Below are 22,976 nucleotides of genomic sequence, written 5' to 3'. Positions count from 1 at the left end.
GGGACCGACAGAGGGACGGATGGACGGACGAATTGGCTAGCCATATACAGCTTCGCTGTAATATGACAAAGAAAAAAGAACTCGTGTCATGGTCGCTTGTGCGCCGCTATTGCAGTGCTCTCCAACGTGTCGCTTATGAATGGACAGTGCATTTAGACTGGTGTACTGCCGCTTCGAGCGGCCAACGCCTGCGTCGATGCCCTGTCACTTTTTAAGCACCTGGCTAAATGCGCAGTTCGTTCATACGCGGCACGTTTAAAAAAACTCCAATCGTGGCTCGCAAGCGAGCATGTCACGTGCTTTTTCTTCCATATTTAGCGGGTTTTGCATAAGGCAGAGAAAAAATTATTACGTAGCAAGTAGGAAGTTCAAAGCTACTGCATTATATGTTCTCGAGAGCTCCCCCCAACTTTCTTATGGGAAGTACTGCCCTGAAGTTAATACTGGCGAAGTTGGTTAATTAATTTTGACTAATTATGAAATTACGCAGAACACAAGAAATACTGTGAATTGTTCCATACAATAGCCAACAATATGCATTTGGTCGCGTCCTCGTAGAGTGCTTCAGTATATTTTTAAGGTTTGACTGAAGTTAGCTGGGACTTGAAAGAGCTGTCAGGATTGGGGGCTCAATCCCATCGCTCGTAACCCGTTGTCAAGATTGTAGTCCGGCATGAATTAGAAGGTAGCTGGCCCATGCCGTCGTCCAACTTATCCACGCTGAAGACGTTGATGAAGGGGGAAGGACTGCTTCTCATCGAGAACGAGGAATATGGATTTATTTACAGTATTTACATGCAGTTCACCAGTCTAGCATGACTGCTTGAGAGAGTGTGTCAGTCTAACATGACTACTTGAGAGAGTGTCTCTAGCATCCGCACAACAGCGGTTTATAAACACTCGGTCCCCCCTCGATTCCAAGGTGACGGAAACGTTCGTCCAGTCATCGTAAACAAGCCGCCTCTCCGCGGGACGACTTACACACACACACGCACACACACACACACACACACACACACAGGTTCATGGTCCGGAACCGACGTCACACGGACTTCGTAGAACTCGGGGCTTACTGCAAGAACGGTGCGTGGGAAGGGGTCTCCGTCGACGTTCCCGCGACGCTTCCCCGCTCGCGGCAGACCAGGGCGGCGGTGGCGAGTGCAGGCACAAAGCCTGCTTCGTCGAACTCGGCTCCAGCGACGGAGAGTTGAGGACGCGCGTATTGTTCTCGACACACAGTCGACTTAGTCACGCCGTGGCTAGAGGTTTGCGGCGACGCTCCAGGAAAAGTTGCCGCCCGCGGTCGCAACTGGTTGGCAAAACTTGCACGTCAGCGGGCCGTTCTTAACAGAGCGTAGGTTTGGGCATGTTGGTATTCTATAACTTTTAGGTTTTTAGCACACAAGAAGGGACGAGAGACAGAGGTACGACGCGGACACAGCGCTGTGTCCGCGTCGTACCTCTGTCTCTCGTCCCTTCTTGTTCGCTAAAAACTTAAAACCTGTATCCATAGGCGAAAAAAGCGCGAAATAAATACGGACGAGGGAGGAACACAGGACAAGCGCTGACTGCCAACTACTTGAGTTTATTGTGTTATACGCAAACATACCCTTGAGAAGGTGTCTTGTGGGGAGTGGGAATTATCATACACTTTCGGCCGCGCATGCGTTAAGTGATTAAAAAGTGAACTCGTAAGAATGGAACTAAAATGCACTGTCAGATCATTGGCAGAGATTCGTCAGTATAAGAGCGATCGAAGTAGCACTTTACACATCTTGGCAAGAGCCTCAACAAAATCTGCCTTGCTGTTTGGTCTCTGTGCCGGTGCAGATGGATCCGCACCGACTACTAGCTCGCGCTTTCACACTTCTTTAAGAGACCTTGTACATTACGCTGCCCGTCAAACATCCCAAACTGGTCAACGTAAGTCCGGCTACCTCGCCTACGTGTCCCTCATACTGCACATTGTATATCCTTGGGACCTTAACATGGTGTCCCAGCTAACATTTGCCAGAGTTTAAAAATATGGTATTGCCACGTAGCTGGACAGAACCAAGGTAATGTTGTTTGCCGTCGCTTGGAGATACTCGAATTACATATTTAATTCTACCTCATTACATCAGTAGTTCTAATTAATTAAGACTTATCAGATATTATAATTAGATGAAAAGCGTCAATTAGAAAATTGTAGAACGGCATGAAAAACTCCCGGTACAGCTTTCTGTTGCTCAATAGGTGCTAGATAAGTGTTTTTCCGAGTGTGAAAGAAGCCCGCGAATAAACGCACGCGAAGTGCCTCGAGCGGCCAGCCGCGTGGCAATCTTGCGTGCATTTGCTGGCTTGTTTCACGGTCGGAAATACACATTGTATATAGCACGTATTGAGCAACAGAAAGCTGTACCGGGAGTTTTTCATGCCGTTCTACAATTTTCTCCCTGACATCTTCCCTCTAATCATATTATTTGAGAATTAATGAACAAATAAGTTAATTACCTATCTAATTAGGTGAAATGAAAAAAATAAAAACATTGGGTCTCCAAGCGACGGCAAACATTACCTTTGTTCTATCCACCTACTTAGCTTTCACATATTAAACTCTGGCTAAAGTTCGCTGGGACACCCTGTATACTGATAACTAATAAAATGTGCTTCATTACTACCGTCATACGTAGTAAGAGAGATCAGGCTTTGTGGACATACGAGTGCATAAATGCGCGATAATGTCAAAAACGGGGGGTTAGGTCATCCTCTCATAGATAACGCAGTCGAACAATAGCAAATGAACACGTAATTTCCTCTTGCCTCGCGATGGTGTACTCGCGTGATAACCGAAACTCAACTTCGTTCGAGCATTCTTTTTTTCCTTTCCTCTACGGAAGAGGCCGACAGTTTGGCACTGAGAAGGGCTTTCGCGGCAACAAATATTCGTTCGATGCCTTCCCCGTGCGAAAGTCCGAGTGGGCCTCATTACGTTTCAAGGCTAAATTCTCCCGCCGGGAACGTATATGAATGCAGAAGCTCGCGTGTCGTTTACCCATCGTGCGATGGGTTACAAACGCACCGATCGCGAGGAGACTCGTTTTTTCTTTCCCGCCTTCTCGTTTCCTTGTTATGCTTCTGTAGGAATCTTTGTCTACGCCTCTGGCTGCGAGTTACTTGAGAGGCTTATCATAGTCGCGTGAGGCAGCTGGGGATGCTCACGGCCGATGTGCTTTCTTTTCCCACCGGTTGTTCTCCTGGCTCTTTTATTCTTGTAAACAAGAACATTTCATCTATGCCGCAACGCCACATACCGGACTTTGAGCTTCTGTTCGTTGCATATGAAAATGTGGATATTATAGAAATATGCTGTTCCCATAGAGAGAGAGAGAGAGAGGGGAGAGAAGGAAAGGCAGGGAGGTTAACCAGACTGAGTCCAGTTTGCTACCCTACAGGTGGGGAGGGGAATGGAGAGTGAAAGAGAGAGAGAACAGTGACTGTTCCGAGCTCGAGGCCGTTAAGACACTGAATGCTCATCGATATAATTTCTGCCCGTGGTAATGCTCAAAGAGGCGTCAGCCATATATTATGGGCTTGTCCAGGGAGAGACAATGAACAAGAAAAAAGAAAGGAATGGGGCACAGCTCGTCATAATGTAATAAAACAAGCGTGGTAAAATACGGCAAACGCTCTGCATCTGGTCTAGTTGGAAGTCAAACCTTCAGCCTTTCGTCTGAGACTGGGGCATCTTCCGAGCGGGAAGCGGTAACACCAACGCTTATAGCGCTGCTTGCGAAGCATGCGACGCGGGTCGGACGACAGTGTATCGGTATCGAGAACTAATAGTGAGGTAGGTGGAATTCCTGGTGACGGTGAAAAAATTAACAAAAATTCACTTCTGAAAAAGTCAATATTGAAGGTAAAGCCCGTGGGAAAGTGCTTAGTTGGAAATAAATACTATAAACAACTAAGAGAAGAAAAGTTCAATGGTGGTTCAGTATTCCTGTGATGCTCTTCAACTGTGGTCGACCAATGGATATCCAACGTTTCGAGAAAGGTAACTGTATTCCTTGTGGTTCTGACGAAGACGAGGGCACATGTCGAAATGTCGGCTACAGCGACATATCTTGCTTCAAATTCTGTGAGCCTGTCTTGTTCAGGTAAAGGTGACATTAGTGTCGATGAGCAGTCAGTGCACCTGGGAAAGGTAAAGAAGCTCAATACTGAGGGCATTCATTTGCCGTGACGACGAAATAGAGTCGGCCTATTTTGAGAGCACCATAAGGCCAGTCAAGCTGTTAATCCGGGCATCCGGCGAAGTATCCCCCTAAGCCTTTCTTCATCTGCCTCCTTCTTAGCCTGTGCTTCCCAAACTGCCTGTTGCGGACCTCAGCGTCATCAAGAGTGTTGAAGGATAGCTTTACAGAGCTTTGACGTTAGCCGTCGATTGAAAGAGGGAACGAGACACTTTTGGGAGGAACCTGACTCCATCTGGTTTCCACCGTGCCGGTTTTTTTTTTTTTTTTCCCCTTGATCAACTTTGACGTAATAGTTCTACGGAAACCCGCAAGGTGGAGAGAAACCCGCAGGTGGATCAACTTTACAAGTTCCACCGGATCACACGATAACACATATTCTATTTCGTTTTCTCTCTATCTCTCTCTCTGAGAGGGGAAGGAAAATTGCTGCATATTTATAAAAAATTTTACACTTATTACGTAGTTTTTTTAAACAAGCAACAAAGCAACTACCTCAATTTTATTCAGAATTTGAACTCTTACAATGGCGAATTTTATAACGAATGTGTTCAGCAGGTTTCGGTGAAACGTTTTGTTTGTTTGTTTGTTTGTTTGTTTGTTTGTTTGTTTGTTTGTTTGTTTGTTCGTTTCTTTCTTTCTTTCTTTCCTTCTTTCTTTTTTTCCGTATCCATAGGCATTCTGCTGCTGTGCACGAGGCTGTGACCTCGGTCCATTGCCACTGCTGCCGCGTTCTGTTAGGTCAGAGCGCAATAAGTACCAGTGTGTTCAAATATTGATGCTGGTTAAGTATAATCCAGAATGAACAATGTAAATCTGGAACCGTCCAGTATACGGTGCGTCTCGTAGCCCAAGGGTGGCTTCCCAATCTGTGAAATCCCGACAATGATTGTGTACGCTGTGAAAGCGACTTCCTTGAAATTAAATGCCACCAACCAGTTCGTCGCTCGCAGCAGCAGGGTATTTTTCAAGAGAGGGAGTTGCACGATGTACAGCGCCTTTATTTGTCCTTCCAAACCTCTAATTACCGCGACAGAATTCAAATGAGGACAAACGGCGTCCAAACGATCGTCTTCGCTGCCTTAAGAGCGTACGGCCAAACGCCGGAGGCGGCCGCTTCAGCGCTCAGTATTTCCAGCCCTGAGGAACACTGATAACAGCGCGTCACCTCGTGCAATTTCAGTGCAGCTACGATGCCGTCAGTGGAACTCGCTCTTCGACGATTCTTCGTTATATGACGCGTCGTGACGCAGCCTGCGTCAATTTTATGTGTGCCGAAGTGTTATTTAACCTTCCACAACCACCCACAGCCTAGCGCCATTTGGATGCCACCGGTAAATAAGACAAACAAGAAATAACAGCACTCACGGATGCGTGTAGTTTGCAGTGTGCCTTTATAATGATCAATAATCAATATCCTTTGTGCGCATGCGATGACCCCGTACGACGTGTGTATTATTATTATTATTATTATTATTATTATTATTATTATTATTATTATTATTATTATTATTATTATTTACAGCCGAGATGTGTTCGATCTCTGCGCTGGCAAATCGGGTTTCACAATTTGCGTGCGAAATCACTGTTGCATTTGACCGCAGACCCATAATTGCTATTTTCAGTTTCATTCTGTTCTCTTCCCAATTCTCCACAGGATAAGCATGGCGCCAAAGTTAAGGAAACAATGAGAGTCGGAGAAAGGATCCATCGTCAGGGGAGTGGTCCGTAGAGCGCGCAGCACCAAGGCTAGCGATGTTCAGCAAGAAAACAGGCAAGTGTATTGACTCGGAAAGGACAAGGTCGACGTTCAAGAACTCTACTTGTTTCGCGACCCGCGCATGCTTAACATTTTATTTGATTATGCGCAAATATTCTAGAAATCGAAAGCCGATCGAATATTTCGCTTTTTAGTTCGTGTAAATCCAATTCGCGGATTCACCGGTAATTTCGAGTGTTCATTGACGACCCATTACAGGGCGCCGCGACTGGTACAGTCATAGATGCCCGTTTGGGGAAATACCAGCGCAACTGTCGCTAGTCTATTTACTGCATCAAGGGTCCGCTGAAGAAGGACGCTCTGTCAATTTGGTTTTGATTTGAAGACCATGTACTTAAGTGCGCCTCTTCACAATTAGAAAGTCAACAAGATGCAGCAGCGCCTGACGGGGCGCCACCACCTTTGAAGACAGTTGCACACAAGATGTGGCAGCGGAAGACAAGTATTTATCAATTATAGCTAGAATAAATAAGCACATACATATGCAGAACACACAATGCACAATTCATATTCTCGCTCAGGGAAGAACAGTTAAATGTGCAAGAACTCGTACACACGTGACAAAATATACAAAATATGTATGCAAACGACCATTATATACGTACATATACACCTCTACACTAAAAATAAACACTACAATTTATTATATTTTTAAACTATTCGCCAGTATATTTGAGGGGCTAGAAACGGCGTGAAAAGGAATTGAAGTAATTACGGCTTTAATATTTTCTTAGATTTATGATTTGTAATAACTTGAATGTCATTTAAGAAATGCATAGTTTGATGATGTAGCGTTTGTGACCCATTGTCCGTCCTATAAAGGTTTGTCACTGCTGTAAGTAAAATGTCTGAGTGCGTACGCTAATAGCTGATGGGTTGGCGATGTTAGCCAAAAGGCGCGTGGTTTCGTTACTAAGCGAGCTGATGCGCTCTCTTTCTTTTCTTTTTGTAAGATAACTTGCGGCATTTTAAGTAAAGGAGCATTGTTTCTATAGGCTGCCACAAAATTTATTTGGTTAATCTCCCCATGTTTGCTTTATTAACACAATACCGAGGCAGTCGTCGGAATGCGAAAACGTACGTGTGCCGTGGAGTGAGTAACTGTCAAAGAAGACCAGGTGGTCAAAATTAATTCACAGCCCACCACTGCGGCTTGCCTCGTCTTACAGCCAAGCTGTGGTTTGACGCTTAGACATAATAAATTATTACTGATATATAGTGCGTTCTCTTGTAAAGGTACGTCTCAGTCTCTTTTCTAAATGACAACTCAGACAGTTTTACCATACACTGGTGTATTGCATAGCCTGCTGCGTACGTCCTAAGTGCATCTGATCGCTATATGATATTTTGGTCCGCACGTGTCACTGTCGCTACTATCACGACGTTGTCTTTCACTTTTTTTCAATATTTCCTCGTGATTTCTCTGAACTCTAATAACTGCTTATAAAGCTTACGTCAGGGCATTTCAGAGTGGATGTCATTCGCATTTGTATTAGCGACAGAAAAGTATGTGTTCGTGAGCAAGTAGATCATAGCTTCATTTTATTTCTTCTTCAGACGTTGTTCATTATGTCCCGGAAAGGCCTCACTTCTCATATCGCGCTTTTTTGTTTTCTTTGGTTAATTTCTTTAAAATTTACGATAAGAAAGGTATTGTGGCATAATGCATGCTGCGTGTAACAGTTCTTTCCATTGACGACCACGATCAATCACCTGCCACATAATTATCTTGTTTTCGTCGCAGGAATATGCTGTGGCGCGTTTTCCCTGATTGTGGCCATCTTCTCGGTATTCGTGCTGATCGAGTTTGACGACTTCTACGGGGACCTCCTGAACAAGGTTTGACGGAATCATTTTCTAATGTTCTCCCAGCACTTGCAAGACAGGCTACTACTGCTAGCAAATGTATTGTCACCTTAGTTCAAGCCTAAAATTATTTTTCTTTTTCATTCGAAGTCTATTTGATAGTATCACATATATCGCTCTCCAGAGATTCGTTTATGAATTGCTCACTTCAAAATCTTAGCGAGTACGTTTTTTTGAATGCGCTACAAAATTTATATCTCTGAGGCAGTGTCTATATGACAGCTACTGCAGCGAGTTTTCTTATTTTTGTTTGTTTGTTTGTTTGTTTGTTTGTTTGTTTGTTTGTTTGTTTGTTTGTACTCGGGATACCTGCATAAATCATATTACGAATAAAAAGCTTTTGAAGTAGTACAAAATAAAGTTGCGCAGCCAAGTCTGATGCAAGTAGTGCAAAATACGTTCACGAACTTAAATTATCCATCGGTCAATATAGTGTATGGTATCACAGTACACCGAACTTGAATGTGGCCTCTCAGAGAATTTCGAGCCAGATTGCCCTAGCGCCAGCATCTGCCTATCGAAAGCGTAGGAGCCGATCGCATATAAGGCGTGCCACTGAGTTCAGTATAGTTAGCGGTTGCCCACTGTGTTTTCCAAGAACGAAGCAGCTTAAAATAACATTGCAGCATAAAAAAACGTTCTCATTGGTGGCAGTAGTGGCTGGGGTGAGAGTGTGAGAGGAGAACATAAGGTGGGATTGCTCCCATTGCGGAGGATACATAGCCAAGCCGCTCAGTGGCTGGCAAGCGCCCGCCCCCCCCCCCTCCCCTACACACCACCACATCACCTCCCCCCCCTACCTTCCTTTCCCTTACCTAGCCGCCAAGTACGATGTGCAGTTGCGTTCAATGTGAGCCTGCTTCAACATGGTGCCCGTAGTCGAAGGGACTCCAAGAATGCCCGGCGGCGGCGCAATACGAAAAATGTGAGAACACCATTCCAATTACTGGTATTTATCAGACCAATTTATCATATGCCTGCGCCGCCTGACAATATTGGAGCCCCTTTGACCTATCGTGTTGCAGCTGATATCGAACGAGAAGGTACACAGCTCTGTGCTTAGCTGCCATCTGAGGGCAGTTCTCGCGCATCGTGGGCGCCAGCGTTTACAGCACATGAACGTGCGTTGTCCATTTTTGCAGCAAGTGGCCATAACACCGGGCTCCACAGCCTTCAGCGTGTGGAAAGATGTGGGCTCCTGCTTCGACATGTCAGCCAACCTGTACTTCTTCAACATCACCAACGTGGAGGCGGTCAAGGCGGGAAGGGCCAACCCTCGCCTACGCCAAATGGGTCCTTACTCTTACCGGTGAGCAGATGTCTGCTAGTCGTCAACTCTAGATTGCCAAGAGGCAAAAATCGTTTAGGTCCAGTCGACTAGGCTACATGGGCACAAATGCGCAACGTGTACCCACGTGGCCCCATGTATAGTGGTCTACAAGCAGCAAACATTTGGCAGGGACGTCTTTGAATGGCCACAGAAATTCGAGTGCGTTCTACAACCTATCTTTGCAACAGTGTTTCACTTCCCATGATTCTCGCATTGCTTCGGAGGAAAAACAGATGCGCGAGGGATTTGTCGCGCGAGTGAGCAGACCTGCCGCAGGCCTCGTATGTCGATGTCAATCATTAGCTGCCCTTTTGATTACGCTTTATCATCAATTACTTAAGAGCTAGCGGTACTTCTGCTACGCGAAAAACCTCTCAATCGTACCGCCGTCTTCGATGAACTAGTGTCAAATACAGCGTGAGGGGGTGTGCACTGCGGCACTGTGTAGCCTGGCTTTTTGCCATCATTTAATTAATTGATTAGCTAATGAGTTTCGCAGTTTATGTGCATGACTTGCAAGGGCACATATAAACACATTGGATTAGTTGTTCTTACCGTCGCATCATCTGCAGTGTAGAACTTGGGGTTTAAAGAACGGCTGCCATTTTTTTCTTGCGCTTCTGCACTAGAACAGCAGGCCCATGACTTTCATAACTGATTTTCTATCAACGAACCAAATGCCCTATATCTTGCTGCAGGAGGCGTCTAACACGTCAGGCAATACCATCTTCAGGTTTCATTAAACGTTCTCTCTCTCTCCCTCCCTCTAACCTAGGGCAAGTAAACGCTAGAATTTACAGCTCATACTCGCTTAATTTGGCACGCGCGACTGTTGATATATATATAAAAGAATTATGTCAGTAATCTAAATATGGATTGATCGAATGATAAATAACCCACTCTTAGACAGTATTATTTCTCATTTAAATGCGAACTCCGCTGCAAGCTTATCCACCTTACAGCTATGCATGTTTACGAGCAGATGCAGAAAACAAGACTCAGCAGCGCGCGGGTCTGTCTGTGTAAACACGGAAAGGTACGGCGAATGTTTGTCTGGTGAGGCTTCCCACCAGACCTGTTTATTTACTTGCCTCGCGACCTATATGGAAGTGGTGTGACATGAGCGCCATATGTGTCACTTGTAGAAGTTGACTTTTTCCTGCGGTGTATATGCATGCATATCACGCGAGTCGGTACAGTTAGCCATGATTGTCTATATCTTGTTACACCACACATATCTACAGAATTGAATGGCTCAAGGACAACATCACGTTCAACGACAACGGAACTGTGTCCTTCCTGGAGAAGATGATCTTTCATTTCGACGAGGAGAATTCCGCTGGCACGGAGGACGACCTTGTGACGACTGTCAACGTGCCGTTCATCGTAAGTCGTCCCAGCCACGACTATCGTCTGCCTGCGCCGCAAACCGTAGCTGCTTTTCTATTGGCGCGTTCAGCGTGACACAGGTGGGACAGTGATGTTGCGAGTAGCGATACTCTGTCAATTGCTACGTAAGCGACCAATGCTTGTACGACTGTGCCTATGCACGAAATGAACGGGCTCGCTGTGGTTCGGCTTACTTCGAAAATGCTCCATGACGAATTCAGCTTCAATAATAAAAATAATTGTGGATAGTGTCCACACTGAATAATCCCTTCACTCCGTTTCGCCAACTATGCTATGCAGTGTGTAGGCGAAGGCTCCGTCGGCGAACGGGAACCAGCTGTGTGTTTCGGGGAGCGGATGGCACCCTCGCTGTGTGCCGCTCATCAGTCCGGGATCCCATCATTCAAACGGCACAAGCACACAAGTTCAGCAGTAGTTTGTGCGTATGGGTGTAAAACAGAGGGGGGGGGGGGGGGGATTGCAACTGGTTCTAACTCAGCGAGAAAAAATAATCATGCGAGGAAAATCTAGAGAAACAAACAAGGGCGATAACTGTTAACGAGAACTCGTGCGACGCGTCTTCGGTGCATGACCTTTTTGGTGGGCACTGCTCAGCTCGTGGATCACGGCCATCAGCACTTTCTGAGAGGCCCCTCATCCGGGTCACAGTTGCAGCCGTAAGCACCGGTGTTTCATTTCCCTCTGTTCCCTTCGGCTGAAGGAGAAGGAAGTTTCTCGTTCTTCTTTTTTCTCGAGACATAGCATGGTATCAGAAATTAAATGACCCGTCGTGGTAGCTCAGTGGCGTTGCGCTGCTGAGCCCAAGTTTTCGGGTTCGATTCCACCTGTGGCGGCTGCATTCCGGTGAGGGCGAAGTCCAAGAGCGCCTGTGTACCGTGCATTGCGTGTACGTTAACGATCCCCAGCTGGTCAAAATTGATCCGGAGCACAGGCGTGCCCCATAGGCAAATCGTGGTTTTGGCACGTAAAACGCCAGAATTTATATAAAAATTTAAAGGCAATGAATAGCGGATGCGCCACCGGATTTCGCCCAAAAGAAGCTATTTCTTTATATCAGAGAGAAAACACGCGACGCCACTTTCGATTTAAAGTGGCAGGCTGCTGCTGCTGCTGCTACCTCCCTGTCAATACAGGGTAATTATTTTTTAAAGCTTTATACGATTTTTAAAAATGACCTGTTGCACGAGACATAATTCTAGTCCTTGAGCTGGATTATTCAGAGGCAGACATTACTTGCACGAGAAATCAAAACACATATTCAACTAATTAAAAAATGTACTAGTTATCTTCTGAACTACATTATGGTATATACTATAGTTTACAAATTGCAGCCGGTGAGATTGCAAGGCGTATTCACTTCAAATGAATTTCCAGAATAACACCAGTTTCGAGATATGCGCCATCAAGCTCGCCATAAAAATGCACTGTTGTTCCACTTTTTGTTACAACTTTCTTACAACAAAACGCTGTTTTATGCATTGAGGCACGAAATCAACTGGAACGCCCAAGTATTTCGTTCCACTCTTTGGGAAATATCTCGAAACTGGTGTCATCCTGAAAATTCATTTCAAGTGGAGATGTCTTGCAAGCTCACCTGATAAAATTCGGGAATTGCGATTTGTGCCGTAATGTAATTAAGACGTTAATTAGTTATTATATTTAATTATCTGAATATGTGTTTCGTTTTCTCGTGCTAGAAATGTCCGCCTCTTGGAATAATTCAACTCAAGGACAAGAATTATAATATATATACCGTATTTACTCGATTCTAAGCACCCCCTTTTTCTCACGATCGCGATGGCCAAAGTGAGGGGGGGGTGCTTAGATTCGAAAAATCTAGAATGACCCCCCCCCTCCCTCTTTTCGCTGCGACATCACGACGAGATGGGTGCGAGAAATAACATATTATTTTGCAAACATTCAAAAGAAAAATTGGTGCAGACAATGAACCCACCGCTTGTGTAGGATTCTCAGTCACTATCACTGCTACTCTAGTTCGTCGCACCACTTGAACCGCTGCTCTCGGTATCCCACAGCAGGTCGCTTTCCGTTCCATCGAAGTTGTTTGTGATCGAACTCTGCTTAAATGATTTGACCACAACGTCCACTTGACCCTCTTCCACGCGTCCGAAATCCACTTTGCGATGGTTGAAGGGGACGCTTTCTGCAGCTTTTCCGTCGGCGTCTTCTTCCGGTCTGGGTTTCGCACCCACTCTTCGTACTCCTGTCGAAGATTGACTTTGAAGGGCTTGTTGACTGAAACGTCGAGGGGTTGCAGCACTGGCGTCATACCACCCGGAATCACAACCACATTGTTGTTGATGTTCCGAAGCTTTGTCTTTACCTCCGGAGTTAGATGGCCGCGAAACGCGTCCAACAGAAGCATCGATCGCGTGCCTGCAAGTCCGTCGAGCAATGATTCCAAAGTGAGCATGCGCGTTTGGCGGCCTTGGTTACGCGCTCTTCCTAACAAATAGGGGGGGTGCTTAGAATCGCGAAAATACGGTATATATATATATATATATATATATATATATATATATATATATATATATATATATATATATATATATATATATATATATATAGCTTGTTTCATGATCCGGCCAAGAATTGCATACTGTTGATATGCGGAACGCATCGTCACATCTTTCAGTGTCCGTGTGCCATCTTTTATAAACATCTGGTGCCTGTGCCTTGTCGCAGATACAGTCACTCGTCTTATAATTGTACAGTATTTGCCTGCTGAGTGGAATCACTCGGCTGCACCTAAACATAAGTGCACTCCGTTTTCTTTATGTTGTATAAGCTAGTAAACTAGCGTTATTGCTAGCTTGAAAATAAGCACATTAGTTAGTATTAGAACAATAGATTGCACAATATTCAAGAAGAACAAAAATTGTGAATGAGAGCAGGCAATGCGCTGTTTATCTTGCATTGACCTGCCGGACGATAGTGTTATCTGCCTTGGTCATTTGGTGCCACATATCGTTAACGTCAACAAGTTAGCAAATATGGTTCTGTTTGTCTTGTTCTTCCGCCGAACACACTCAGATTTGAATAGGAAACGAGTGACGAGCGCACAGGTGCATCTTTCTGAAATTATCCCAGAGAGTGCCAGGGAATCTTTTCCTGTGTCTGGGCAGTTATTCTTGAAGTTACAGCACGCGTTTTTCAAGTTGTAGCGCCAATCCCTGACCTTTTTCTAATGAATCCCATAGTTAGACTGTTATCATGCTTTTCCTCACCACCAGTTTCTAATGCGTTTAACATTCTTTAACTAACCGCGAATTCTTGGGACTACCTAACCATTTTCGTAGGCCGATCCCGAAGATTCTGCAGTCTAACACAGCGCTAAATACCACAAGGTGGTACTGATGGTTAGGGGTGCGTTCTCGCAGTCTTTGCTCGAGACGGCTAGCTTTTTCAAACGCTGTTGTTCAGACTTGGGACGGGGTGCCTATGGTCGAAGATGCCGGCGCTGTCGTTTGAGGCGCTGTGCCTGCGGCGTCTGGATCCAGAGGCGGTCGCAGACGCTGCACGGGGTTCCCAACTGGTGCTCGAGGAAGTGGCGCTAGAAGTACCGGTTAGCTCCCGCGCACGAGTAAGGCACTGTGGTAACGGGAATGCCGCCCATAACACATCGTGCAACGTACTGCCACAGATACCCGCCTCTCAAAGCATGCTAAACGCATTCTTGCGCAATATATGTTAATTGAGGTCAGCGCATACATCTCTCCATCGCAGGCAACGCAGCACCTCCTGAGCGGCCAGAGCCTTCTCCTGCGCTCCGTGGGACGCATGCTGCTGTCCAGCCTGAGCCAGGAGCTGTACCTGACGCGCAGCGTGCGAGAGCTCAGCTTCGAAGGCTACCCGGACGTGCTCATGATGCTCGCCGCCGTTGCGCGCGGAGGCGCCGACGGCAACGCGGCCGGCGGTGCTGGCGGCATCGACATCGTCAGCGTCTTCCGCAAGGGCTACCGCACGCTGGTCGACACGCTCAAGAACCAGCCTCAGGACGCGGCCGGACGCTTCGCCTACATGGCCGGGGTACGGCGTCTGCGCTTCCTCTCGCTAACGCGCGGTGCACCTGACGAGCAGCGCACAGCTGCTATTCCGCGCCGCGATGCACCTTGCACTTTCCACAGTCCACAGTAGCGCCAAAGCAGGTAGCCTATAGTGAGCCGAAGAAGCGAAATTGGAGGCACGCAATTCAGATTCGCCATGACGCTTCGAAACACTTATCGCGAGGCAAGAGTCGCGCTCGAACGCGGCAGGCACGAGGATTTCTGAGATTGGGCTTCGGGCAACGCTCAGGGTCACTGCTCGGCGCTTAACACTCCGACAAGCGTCCCTTGGCGTTCAGAAAGGCAATATATATATATATATATATATGCATATATACAGGGCGTTTTTTTTTTAGCTGCACCAAAATTTTTAAAATATTGCCTATGGCAGATAGCATAATTTTAACCCTTGATCTATATTACTCGATGAGGCGGCCATTACTTCCACGAGAAATCAAAATGTCCAATTGAGTAATTCGCATAGTTACGCTAATTAACCTTTTAATTAATTTATGCCCGGTATTTCAATCTACGAATTATAGGTGCTGAGTTCGCACGGCGTATCCACTTGGAACGATTTCTCTGGACGGCACCAGTTTCAATATATTAATTTTCAATGTGGCCGACGAGACGCGTTCCAGTTACTCTTTAAGAAACCACTGTTTTATGCATTGAAGCGGCTCACGTCGGTCGTCCTGGCAGGATAAATGAGAGTCGCAGTGTTCTCCGATCGGCACAGAACTGCCTTACACATTCGATCATCGGCCGTGGCAACGGCGTTCCCGCGGAGGCGCTGTTCAAAAATAGCTGTCTACTTATATTTAAGTACATATTCAAGTTGCCAGGTGGAAAATTGTTCTGATATACATTAAACTCCACGAAGCAATACGTTCATTAGGCAGGAATGTGAGCCAAAATTAGCAGATGCATTTTGTGGGGATGCTTACGTATTGCACCATACGAGGGCGAAAACAGCTTCTTTAAATATTCGAGGTTCCAGCTTATCGTGAAACTGCTGCTTCGTTTGCCAGGAAAATGATTTGGACTGCTTATGAAGAGGTGAGTTGAAGGATTTAGCTGACTCTATTGCCATTGTGTTCATTGATAAGCAATATCCCTTAGAAATCCCACCATCCAGTTTACAAACGAGACTTACTTTGCTGTTGTGATGCGTAATTGTTTTCTGTTTTGTAGCTATGAACAACGCTCCTTGAATTACAGAAATCATGATACAGAAATACGCTCATGCAGCGCAAGAGACATGAGTTCTTACATCAATTATTATTCCTTCAGATGCCACCTTGACACCACGTCTCTCATGAATAGACGTGGTCTCGAAGCCCGTTAGGTCGTTAAAAACAATATGTGCATTCATCGCAAGAGTTCTGCGCGAACAAACTTCTTCTTGTTTTTTAGTGCTTGGGGCATCCATAGCACTACGATCGTCCCTGTTCGCACAGATCGTAAGGTTTAGCGCTCGCTGGCTACGTTATGTTGCCAATGGCTTGTCAGTCCCAGGGATAGCGTTAGTCCAAGGCCAAGCATTGAACCAGCTCGATCTTGGAAGAGAGCCCGAGTGGGAGACGAGGCGACGTAGAACAGGACATTTATCGACATTGTTTCGTAAATCTGCTAAAAAACATGACCAACGATTACAATACTCCCTAATGAGAAATTTCAGCGCAGCTCTATACGAATTTTCATTTTGCTACACACTTGCTGGGGCAGCAATCTGTCTCGTGCGGCACGTTGCAAACGGAGCGAAGTGTGGCGCGACTGCCTCGCTAATCGGCAGATTGCGAGAAGCAGCGCGTGGGGGACGCATGGGCGCGATTCACAGCAGCCGCCGCAGACAGATCTCCGCTCATGGAGCGCTTTGTTTCCCTGTGTGGTATCGGTGGCGTTTGTCGGTGAACAGGTGAACAGACGACGCGCGCTAGTTTGTCGCCATCTCGGAGCCATCATCGCCTCGGAGCCCATCTTGCGCGGCACTACGCTTTTCTTCTCACGGTTTCGCCATACCCTCCTCCTCCGCTTTCCTCCTAGCGCTCTCTTCGCTATCGCCGCCTTTCATCCACCGCTGCGCTCCGCGTTCGGTCTTTCATCCTTCGCTGCGCTCGTTCGCTCAATTACGAGGGACTGCCGACACTGACGCTTGCCGCAGGAACGGGCAAAAAAAAAAAAAACTGTGCTCTATAAGCTGCTCGAGAACGAAAGGCTAACAGCTGACTGACGCGCTGGCTTCAATGCGAATAGCGTTCTTTAAATACTGAAGTAACTTGGGGTCTGTATATATATTTAACCTCTTTACACAACTCTTCAATGAGAAAGAAGCGATTCAAAAATTTTAGCATTGCTAGGCGGAATCGAACTCATGTCACACCGGTCCTGTAAAGCCTTGCAGCCCGACGCTTCAGCGCTGCGCCACGAATACCCACGGCGAGTGAGGGGTTCATTCTAAAGTGTAAGCACGCACCGGGCACGCCGCGCGTCTCGGATGCGAGGCAAACGGAAATGGATGTCCTGCGAACGTAGCGCAGCGTGTCCAGAGGAGAACGCGAGAGATAAGCCCGGCTCATTCATGATGCGCTTTGGCAATGGTAATGCCGCGTGTCTCCACAGTCATTGTCGGTTGTCGGCAGTCATCATGAGATGGGTTCTCTTGAGATCTTTTACACTACCATAGAACCCTCGGCCACATGCACTGGTAAATCCAGAGTGAGCCCTTTGGCATTTTGAAGCTGCAGATATATGTTGTGTCGGTCGGTCGGTCGGTCGGTCGGTCGGTCGGTCGGTCGGTCGGTCGTCCGTCCGTCCGTCCGTCCGTCCGTCCGTCCCTTCAGGGCCCAATCGAAGGCGTTACAGAATGAGGTGAGTTCGCTCATACACCACTAGAGTGAGAGCGATTGATGTTCAGATGTGTCACGCTGTCAGACACGCATCCACATCTCTAGAAATTCAAAGAGCATCGCATCTAGTTACATACAGTAGGAATGTTGGCGTTGTTTTCGGCCTCCTAGCATGAACGCTCGTCCCGGAGGCAGAAGAGTTAGGTGTGTGTTCAGATCAGTTCGATCACGTGCGTTTGTTTTCAATCAGCTCGAGTGCGTGCAGCGCCTTTCGCCGGGATGTCCTCGCCACGTGGGTTTAGCCCTTGCTTTGCGCGAGCGCTCCGTGCAAAAACAGCACAGACAGACAGAGATGGCTGATGGACGCGCTCTGTTCAAAACCTCGCGAGCAGAGTTTGATTTTTTTTTTTTTTTCTGGCTACGCTAAGTTTCTCTCACGCGTGACGTGGGCCTCGATCGAATAAAAACCACGAATGCGCCCTGCAATTACGCTCTCGGTGCAGGAATATATAGCTTCCCGGGTTTTTCTGCGAGACGGTCTCACGGATCAACAGCTACACGTCGACTTAATAATCGTCGAGCGAAGCAAAGAGATGCTTCGATGCGTTTTCAAAATAGACAACCACAGTTCCTCATGGCTATCCTTCGTAATAGTTCAACAGCTGTGATGTCGTGTACGGTCTCGTACAACGTAAATGCAATACCTACACCTGCTGTGCCCAATCGTGCATAAGGACCAAAGCGCAAAAGGGCGCATGTGCTCTACCTACAGCAACTAAATTGAAACACGCAAGATTGTCCCCATTCAGCGCTGAGAGAAGCGGTGCTGTTGACTTACGCGAAGGCGTAGTGCAGCAGCCATGCGAACAGCTCTTTCCAGCGTACTTACGGCGTTGCGTCGGCCTGAGTCGACACGTCTCGGGTGATTCTATTTCACACCACGCTGATGTTACTGCAGGTTCAGTGTTCGTAACATGACGCATAGTCATTTGAGGCCCCAAAATGACGCGCCGGCACTGGGCGACTCCATGCGCAAAATACGCCAGAAATGCACAAAGTAAAAATTTCTGCACCCTTGAGGACACTGTTTACTCCTATGGCTAGCATTCTCAAACGCAAGGCTGTAAATCCTTTTCTTTCTTTCGTTTCTTTTCTTTTTATCTGCACGACAGCGAGACTACACCTATAATTCTGACCACCTGGTATGCATCGACATATCTGATACGAGAATATGACCGCGATAGTTATTAGATTTATTTCATGGTGTTTTCGTGCTATATGTCGCCGTTACCAGCATATTTGCTTATCACAAAAAGCCCCCAGAAAAGGAAACCTCACTTGTCTCGATAGCGATCTGATCTAAGCCCCTTAATGGCTAGGGTGTCGCCCATGGGACAAACCAGGCACCCTTAGGAGTGCAAAAAGTTTTACTGTGCGCGTTGCGCCTCGGCCCTCTTTAATATGCCGAAACTTGACACAAGCTTTGCGCACAGTCTGAGCAGTGTGACAGCTTTTGCAGTGTACGCCAATTCGATCTGTTATTTTCCTTCCCAAAATTAAATTGCGTTGCTTAAACGTAAACTAAGGAGGAATATTAAGTTGAGATGCATTATGAAATTAGTTCTGCAATGATAAAGCAGCCTCATTAGCATGTTTGTCACAATATCTCAGGCATGTCACCTTGGACGCTCAAATCGTTGCAGTTAACAAAAGTGCAATTTTTTTTTTTTTATTGAAGTGAATGTTAGGAGAGGTTGGCGCCTTTATGTTATGGCACCGGCTACTCCTTGTCACTTGGCAGACGAAACAAATTTGCGCAAAAAGGGAGAATAGCGACACTAAATATAGCACTCAGTAGAACACCGGTTCAATAAAAAATATACAGTCCAACAGTACATGAGTCGCAAAGTTCTGTGCATTAGTTCAGTCCACGTACGCATATATAAAGTCCCATGTTTTGAACAGCCAAAACACACAACAACACTTGTAATACACTCCAAGTACAGGACAGAATTATACATATTGCGTAAAAGTTGCGATCACCACATAAACCAACTATGAACCACGAACAACGTTTATGTTACTCATTTAGCGTATTCGGATCATCCAATACTTAATATTTTCCCAAAATGTTGGTGTCCTCTAAAAACTTTTTCAGAGCAAGAAGCGCTCTTTTTTGAAGGCCCGCAGTTGGCCATGGGCCAAGTATCTTTTTTAGAGTGAATGGTCTTCTGTCTAATATAAACAAATTAGCTTGCAGTACCGTTCTTTGTGTATCGTATTTCGAGCACTCGAGAAGAAGATGATGCACATCTTCGTCTGGATGGCCACAAGAACACTGCGGACTGGAGACACGTTTTATTCTGTACAAGAAGTGTTTCGTAAATGCAGTACCAAGTGCAATAACTGTTGTGCCGAAGTGAGAGAAATGTAAAAGTGACGTTTTCATTTATGTAGGTTCTTATTTTTATTTTCGTCATTTTTGACCATAACGTGGAGCCCTTAAGTTATAATTTCACTCTGTACAGTCACAATAGATTTTATCTTGACAAACAGCATTAAATTTCACTCAAAACGGTTTAGTCGGTGCACATTTCACAAGTATTTGAATACGGAGCTTCCTGTCGTCAACTGTAATATACGAGTAAGCCTTCTGCGTGTTACTGGCAACATACAGAGCTCCGTTCGTGGCCTCGCATTCCACATTTTCGTGGTATCTAGGAAGTGTTCTAGGAGAGCTTAGGGTTCTTGCATGGATGAGTGGTTTCGCTCACGAAAATTATTACCCTTACTCCTCACAGCCAATACCCTTCACCCTTTCATCTTTATGGCCAAGGCCTAAGGAAAGTTGTACCCAAGTTATAAATCCGTTAATCAACGAACAGAGTAACCGCCACATCTTTTCTTTACGATGAGTAAAACGAGAACAAGGGGAAAGCAGGAGCCAACGTTTCGACAAGTCCGCTTGTCGAAACGTTGGCTCCTGCTTTCACCTTGTTTTCGTTTTGCTCATCGTCTTGAATTTCCATCTCCCGCCTTCCCCGTGTTTTCCCTGGACATCTTTTCTGTGTATTTTTGCGACGAGGCGGCTTGTCCGGTTTCATATAACTTATGAGGGGTTTTTCCTTCTTTCAGCGCAATGACACGTTTCACGAACTTCTAACGATGTATACAGGAGAGGGCGACATTTGTCGGATAAACCACTTGGACTCCATAAACGGAAAAAGGCAAGTCCACAAACGGATGGGCACTGTTGTGACCACCATTTTGCCTGCATGCTTGTAATTGCGTGACGATATTTCAGCTACTTTACCTGCTAATTCTTTGAGCCAACGAAAGCTATTTTGTTCTAACCGAATAAAGCTGAGTACAAATGCTTCAGGTGTGCCCCTACAAATTAGGGTGTGACTTGGTTTATTATCCCATTAAAACAGGCAACTCGGTATCTGGGAAGACGAGGTGTGCGACAAAGTTCGTGGATCGTGTGAGTACATCTTCGTTTCTTTTTTTTATTTTTAAATATTTTCACGTCACCATTTACCTACCATTTTTCATGTCAGCTACGATGACGAATTCTGTTACAAACGACTAAACATGTTCGTATAGGCGATGACAAAATGTGAAGTGTGCATGGTTGCTAGTGGTAACTAAGCAATTGTTTCAAAAGCGCGGAGGTATATGCATTAACGTTTCCACATGTGCGACCCCTTGGGATGCTATAGGTGTCAACTGCCTCTATACAGAAGTGGGTGCGCAGTTGTTATGCAACTTAACAAATCCATCGGCTTTATTTTTTACAGTTGGCAACGTGCGCCCTCCTCTCTCGACGTCTTCGTCCGAGACTGTGTTCATTCCTGACTTAAAGCGGTAAGTATCTTATCAACGCCTGGAACTTTTATTCCACAGCAAGAACACCTGTCATACCATAAAACTCGCGTGGGATCAAACTCATGTCTGAGCGGATCATTTACCTCCAGCACCAATCCCATTGCATTGTTTCTCCCAGATGCAGCATTCGGTTACACGCTTTTGTCAATTGTGTCGTCTCATTGTGAAATATGTAGGTTGTCGTGGATGTCGAACAGATCGCATCCCTCTTCCCCAATGTCTCTCCTGGATTAACTATGAGTTAGACGCGCACCATGACCCAACTCTAAAGCGCCAACGAAGTGTCTTAACCTCGATGTCAAACCTCTGACGGCAGTAGTTGGTTAATAATGACGGTGGTATATGTGAGTGAATACATTTGAACAGCAAGATATGAGAAATTCCGACTTCAAAGATAGATCTTGAGATGTTTGCTTGGCTGATGGTTTTGTCCTGCTACTCTAGCTGTAGGGTTAAAAGCACAATATACGCGCTACAAAACAAAACACGAGAAGCAAGGATTGTACATACACCCACGACATGGTGTGGCGTACGGACACGCATACATGGACTAATGCTATTCATAAAGTCTCACTAAAACCTGTATAGCTTTCAAGAATATATCAGAAACGCTTTCGTTGCGCGCGAGGTGCAGGTAAATTCAATTGTCAGACTCACTGATGTGTTCTATGTGCAATGTTCCTGGGGACTTGCAACATGTCTCATGTGGCCGCAGTCGTTAGTCATCACTGAAGGACGCACCGCACTTGCAGCGCGACTTGATCTCGAAACTGCGGGACTTTCTTGGCTCGTGGCGACAACAGTAAAAGTGAACAAATGACAATAACAATGAACAAATGAGCTTCTTATCGAGACAAAGAGTTTATATTGAGAGCATGTTATGTTTGCTTAGACTCCATATTCGTCACACGTGACGAGAAATAGATTCCGGGCCACTTGAGTCAGTTGAGGAGGGACGACTGCGGCCGCTTCTTGAGCGATCAAGGAAAGTTGTAAAAGAAAAAAAAGAAGCTACGCGCGCTCCCGCACAACTTTTTTCAGTGGAATACTCGTATTTTTATTTCACATTTTTGATTTTGCGATAATATTTGCAGCGTGTGCAAAATGCGCAAGCGCTCAAGCAAAATGAAAACGCAGCACAGCTGCGGCAGCCTGTTATCCATACAAGTGGAAAGTGATGGGCGTTCTGAAAGGGCAAAGTTCCCGCAGAGACAGGCAATATATATTTCATAAAACTGGTGGGGATCGTGGAGCAGCTGGAGGGCACGCGTCAGTTGGGTCCGTATAACCGTGTGGCATTGCATGCGATAGGCTTTGTCACGAGCATATTAAAATAAAAGAAGAACGGTTGTTTGAAGCATAAAACTGAGTGCTGTACTGCAATGGTACAATGATGTAGTACAATAAAACAAGTGAGCTGTAATCCTGCAAAAGTTTACGTTTGGTTTTTATTCATAGCAGATATATCCTCCCCATTTGTGCTTCCGGCGAAAAAAAGAAATCCACTTTTCGTTTCGTAACAAACACTATACCAGCCCTTGCAAATATATT

At 45.9% G+C, this 22,976-nt stretch overlaps 1 protein-coding gene across 4 annotated transcripts in view; it reads left to right on the top strand.

Annotated features, from left to right (window-relative positions):
• The window catches only part of LOC126535873 (scavenger receptor class B member 1-like), a 102,008-nt gene that overhangs the window by 64,291 nt on the left and 14,741 nt on the right, over positions 1 to 22,976 (top strand). For all 4 annotated transcript variants that reach the window (XM_055073517.2, XM_055073516.2, XM_050182719.3 and 1 more), the window contains exons 2-9: positions 5,893 to 6,009; positions 7,760 to 7,854; positions 9,024 to 9,190; positions 10,456 to 10,597; positions 14,369 to 14,671; positions 20,673 to 20,764; positions 20,972 to 21,021; positions 21,338 to 21,404. In XM_055073517.2, coding sequence (XP_054929492.1) covers positions 5,991 to 6,009; positions 7,760 to 7,854; positions 9,024 to 9,190; positions 10,456 to 10,597; positions 14,369 to 14,671; positions 20,673 to 20,764; positions 20,972 to 21,021; positions 21,338 to 21,404 — 935 coding nt within the window. In that variant the 5' untranslated portion in view covers positions 5,893 to 5,990. The remainder of the gene's footprint in view (positions 1 to 5,892; positions 6,010 to 7,759; positions 7,855 to 9,023; positions 9,191 to 10,455; positions 10,598 to 14,368; positions 14,672 to 20,672; positions 20,765 to 20,971; positions 21,022 to 21,337; positions 21,405 to 22,976) is intronic.

Source organism: Dermacentor andersoni, chromosome 4, assembly GCF_023375885.2.
Source record: "Dermacentor andersoni chromosome 4, qqDerAnde1_hic_scaffold, whole genome shotgun sequence".
NCBI lineage: Eukaryota > Metazoa > Arthropoda > Arachnida > Ixodida > Ixodidae > Dermacentor > Dermacentor andersoni.
This window is presented reverse-complemented; position numbering and strand designations above follow the sequence as displayed.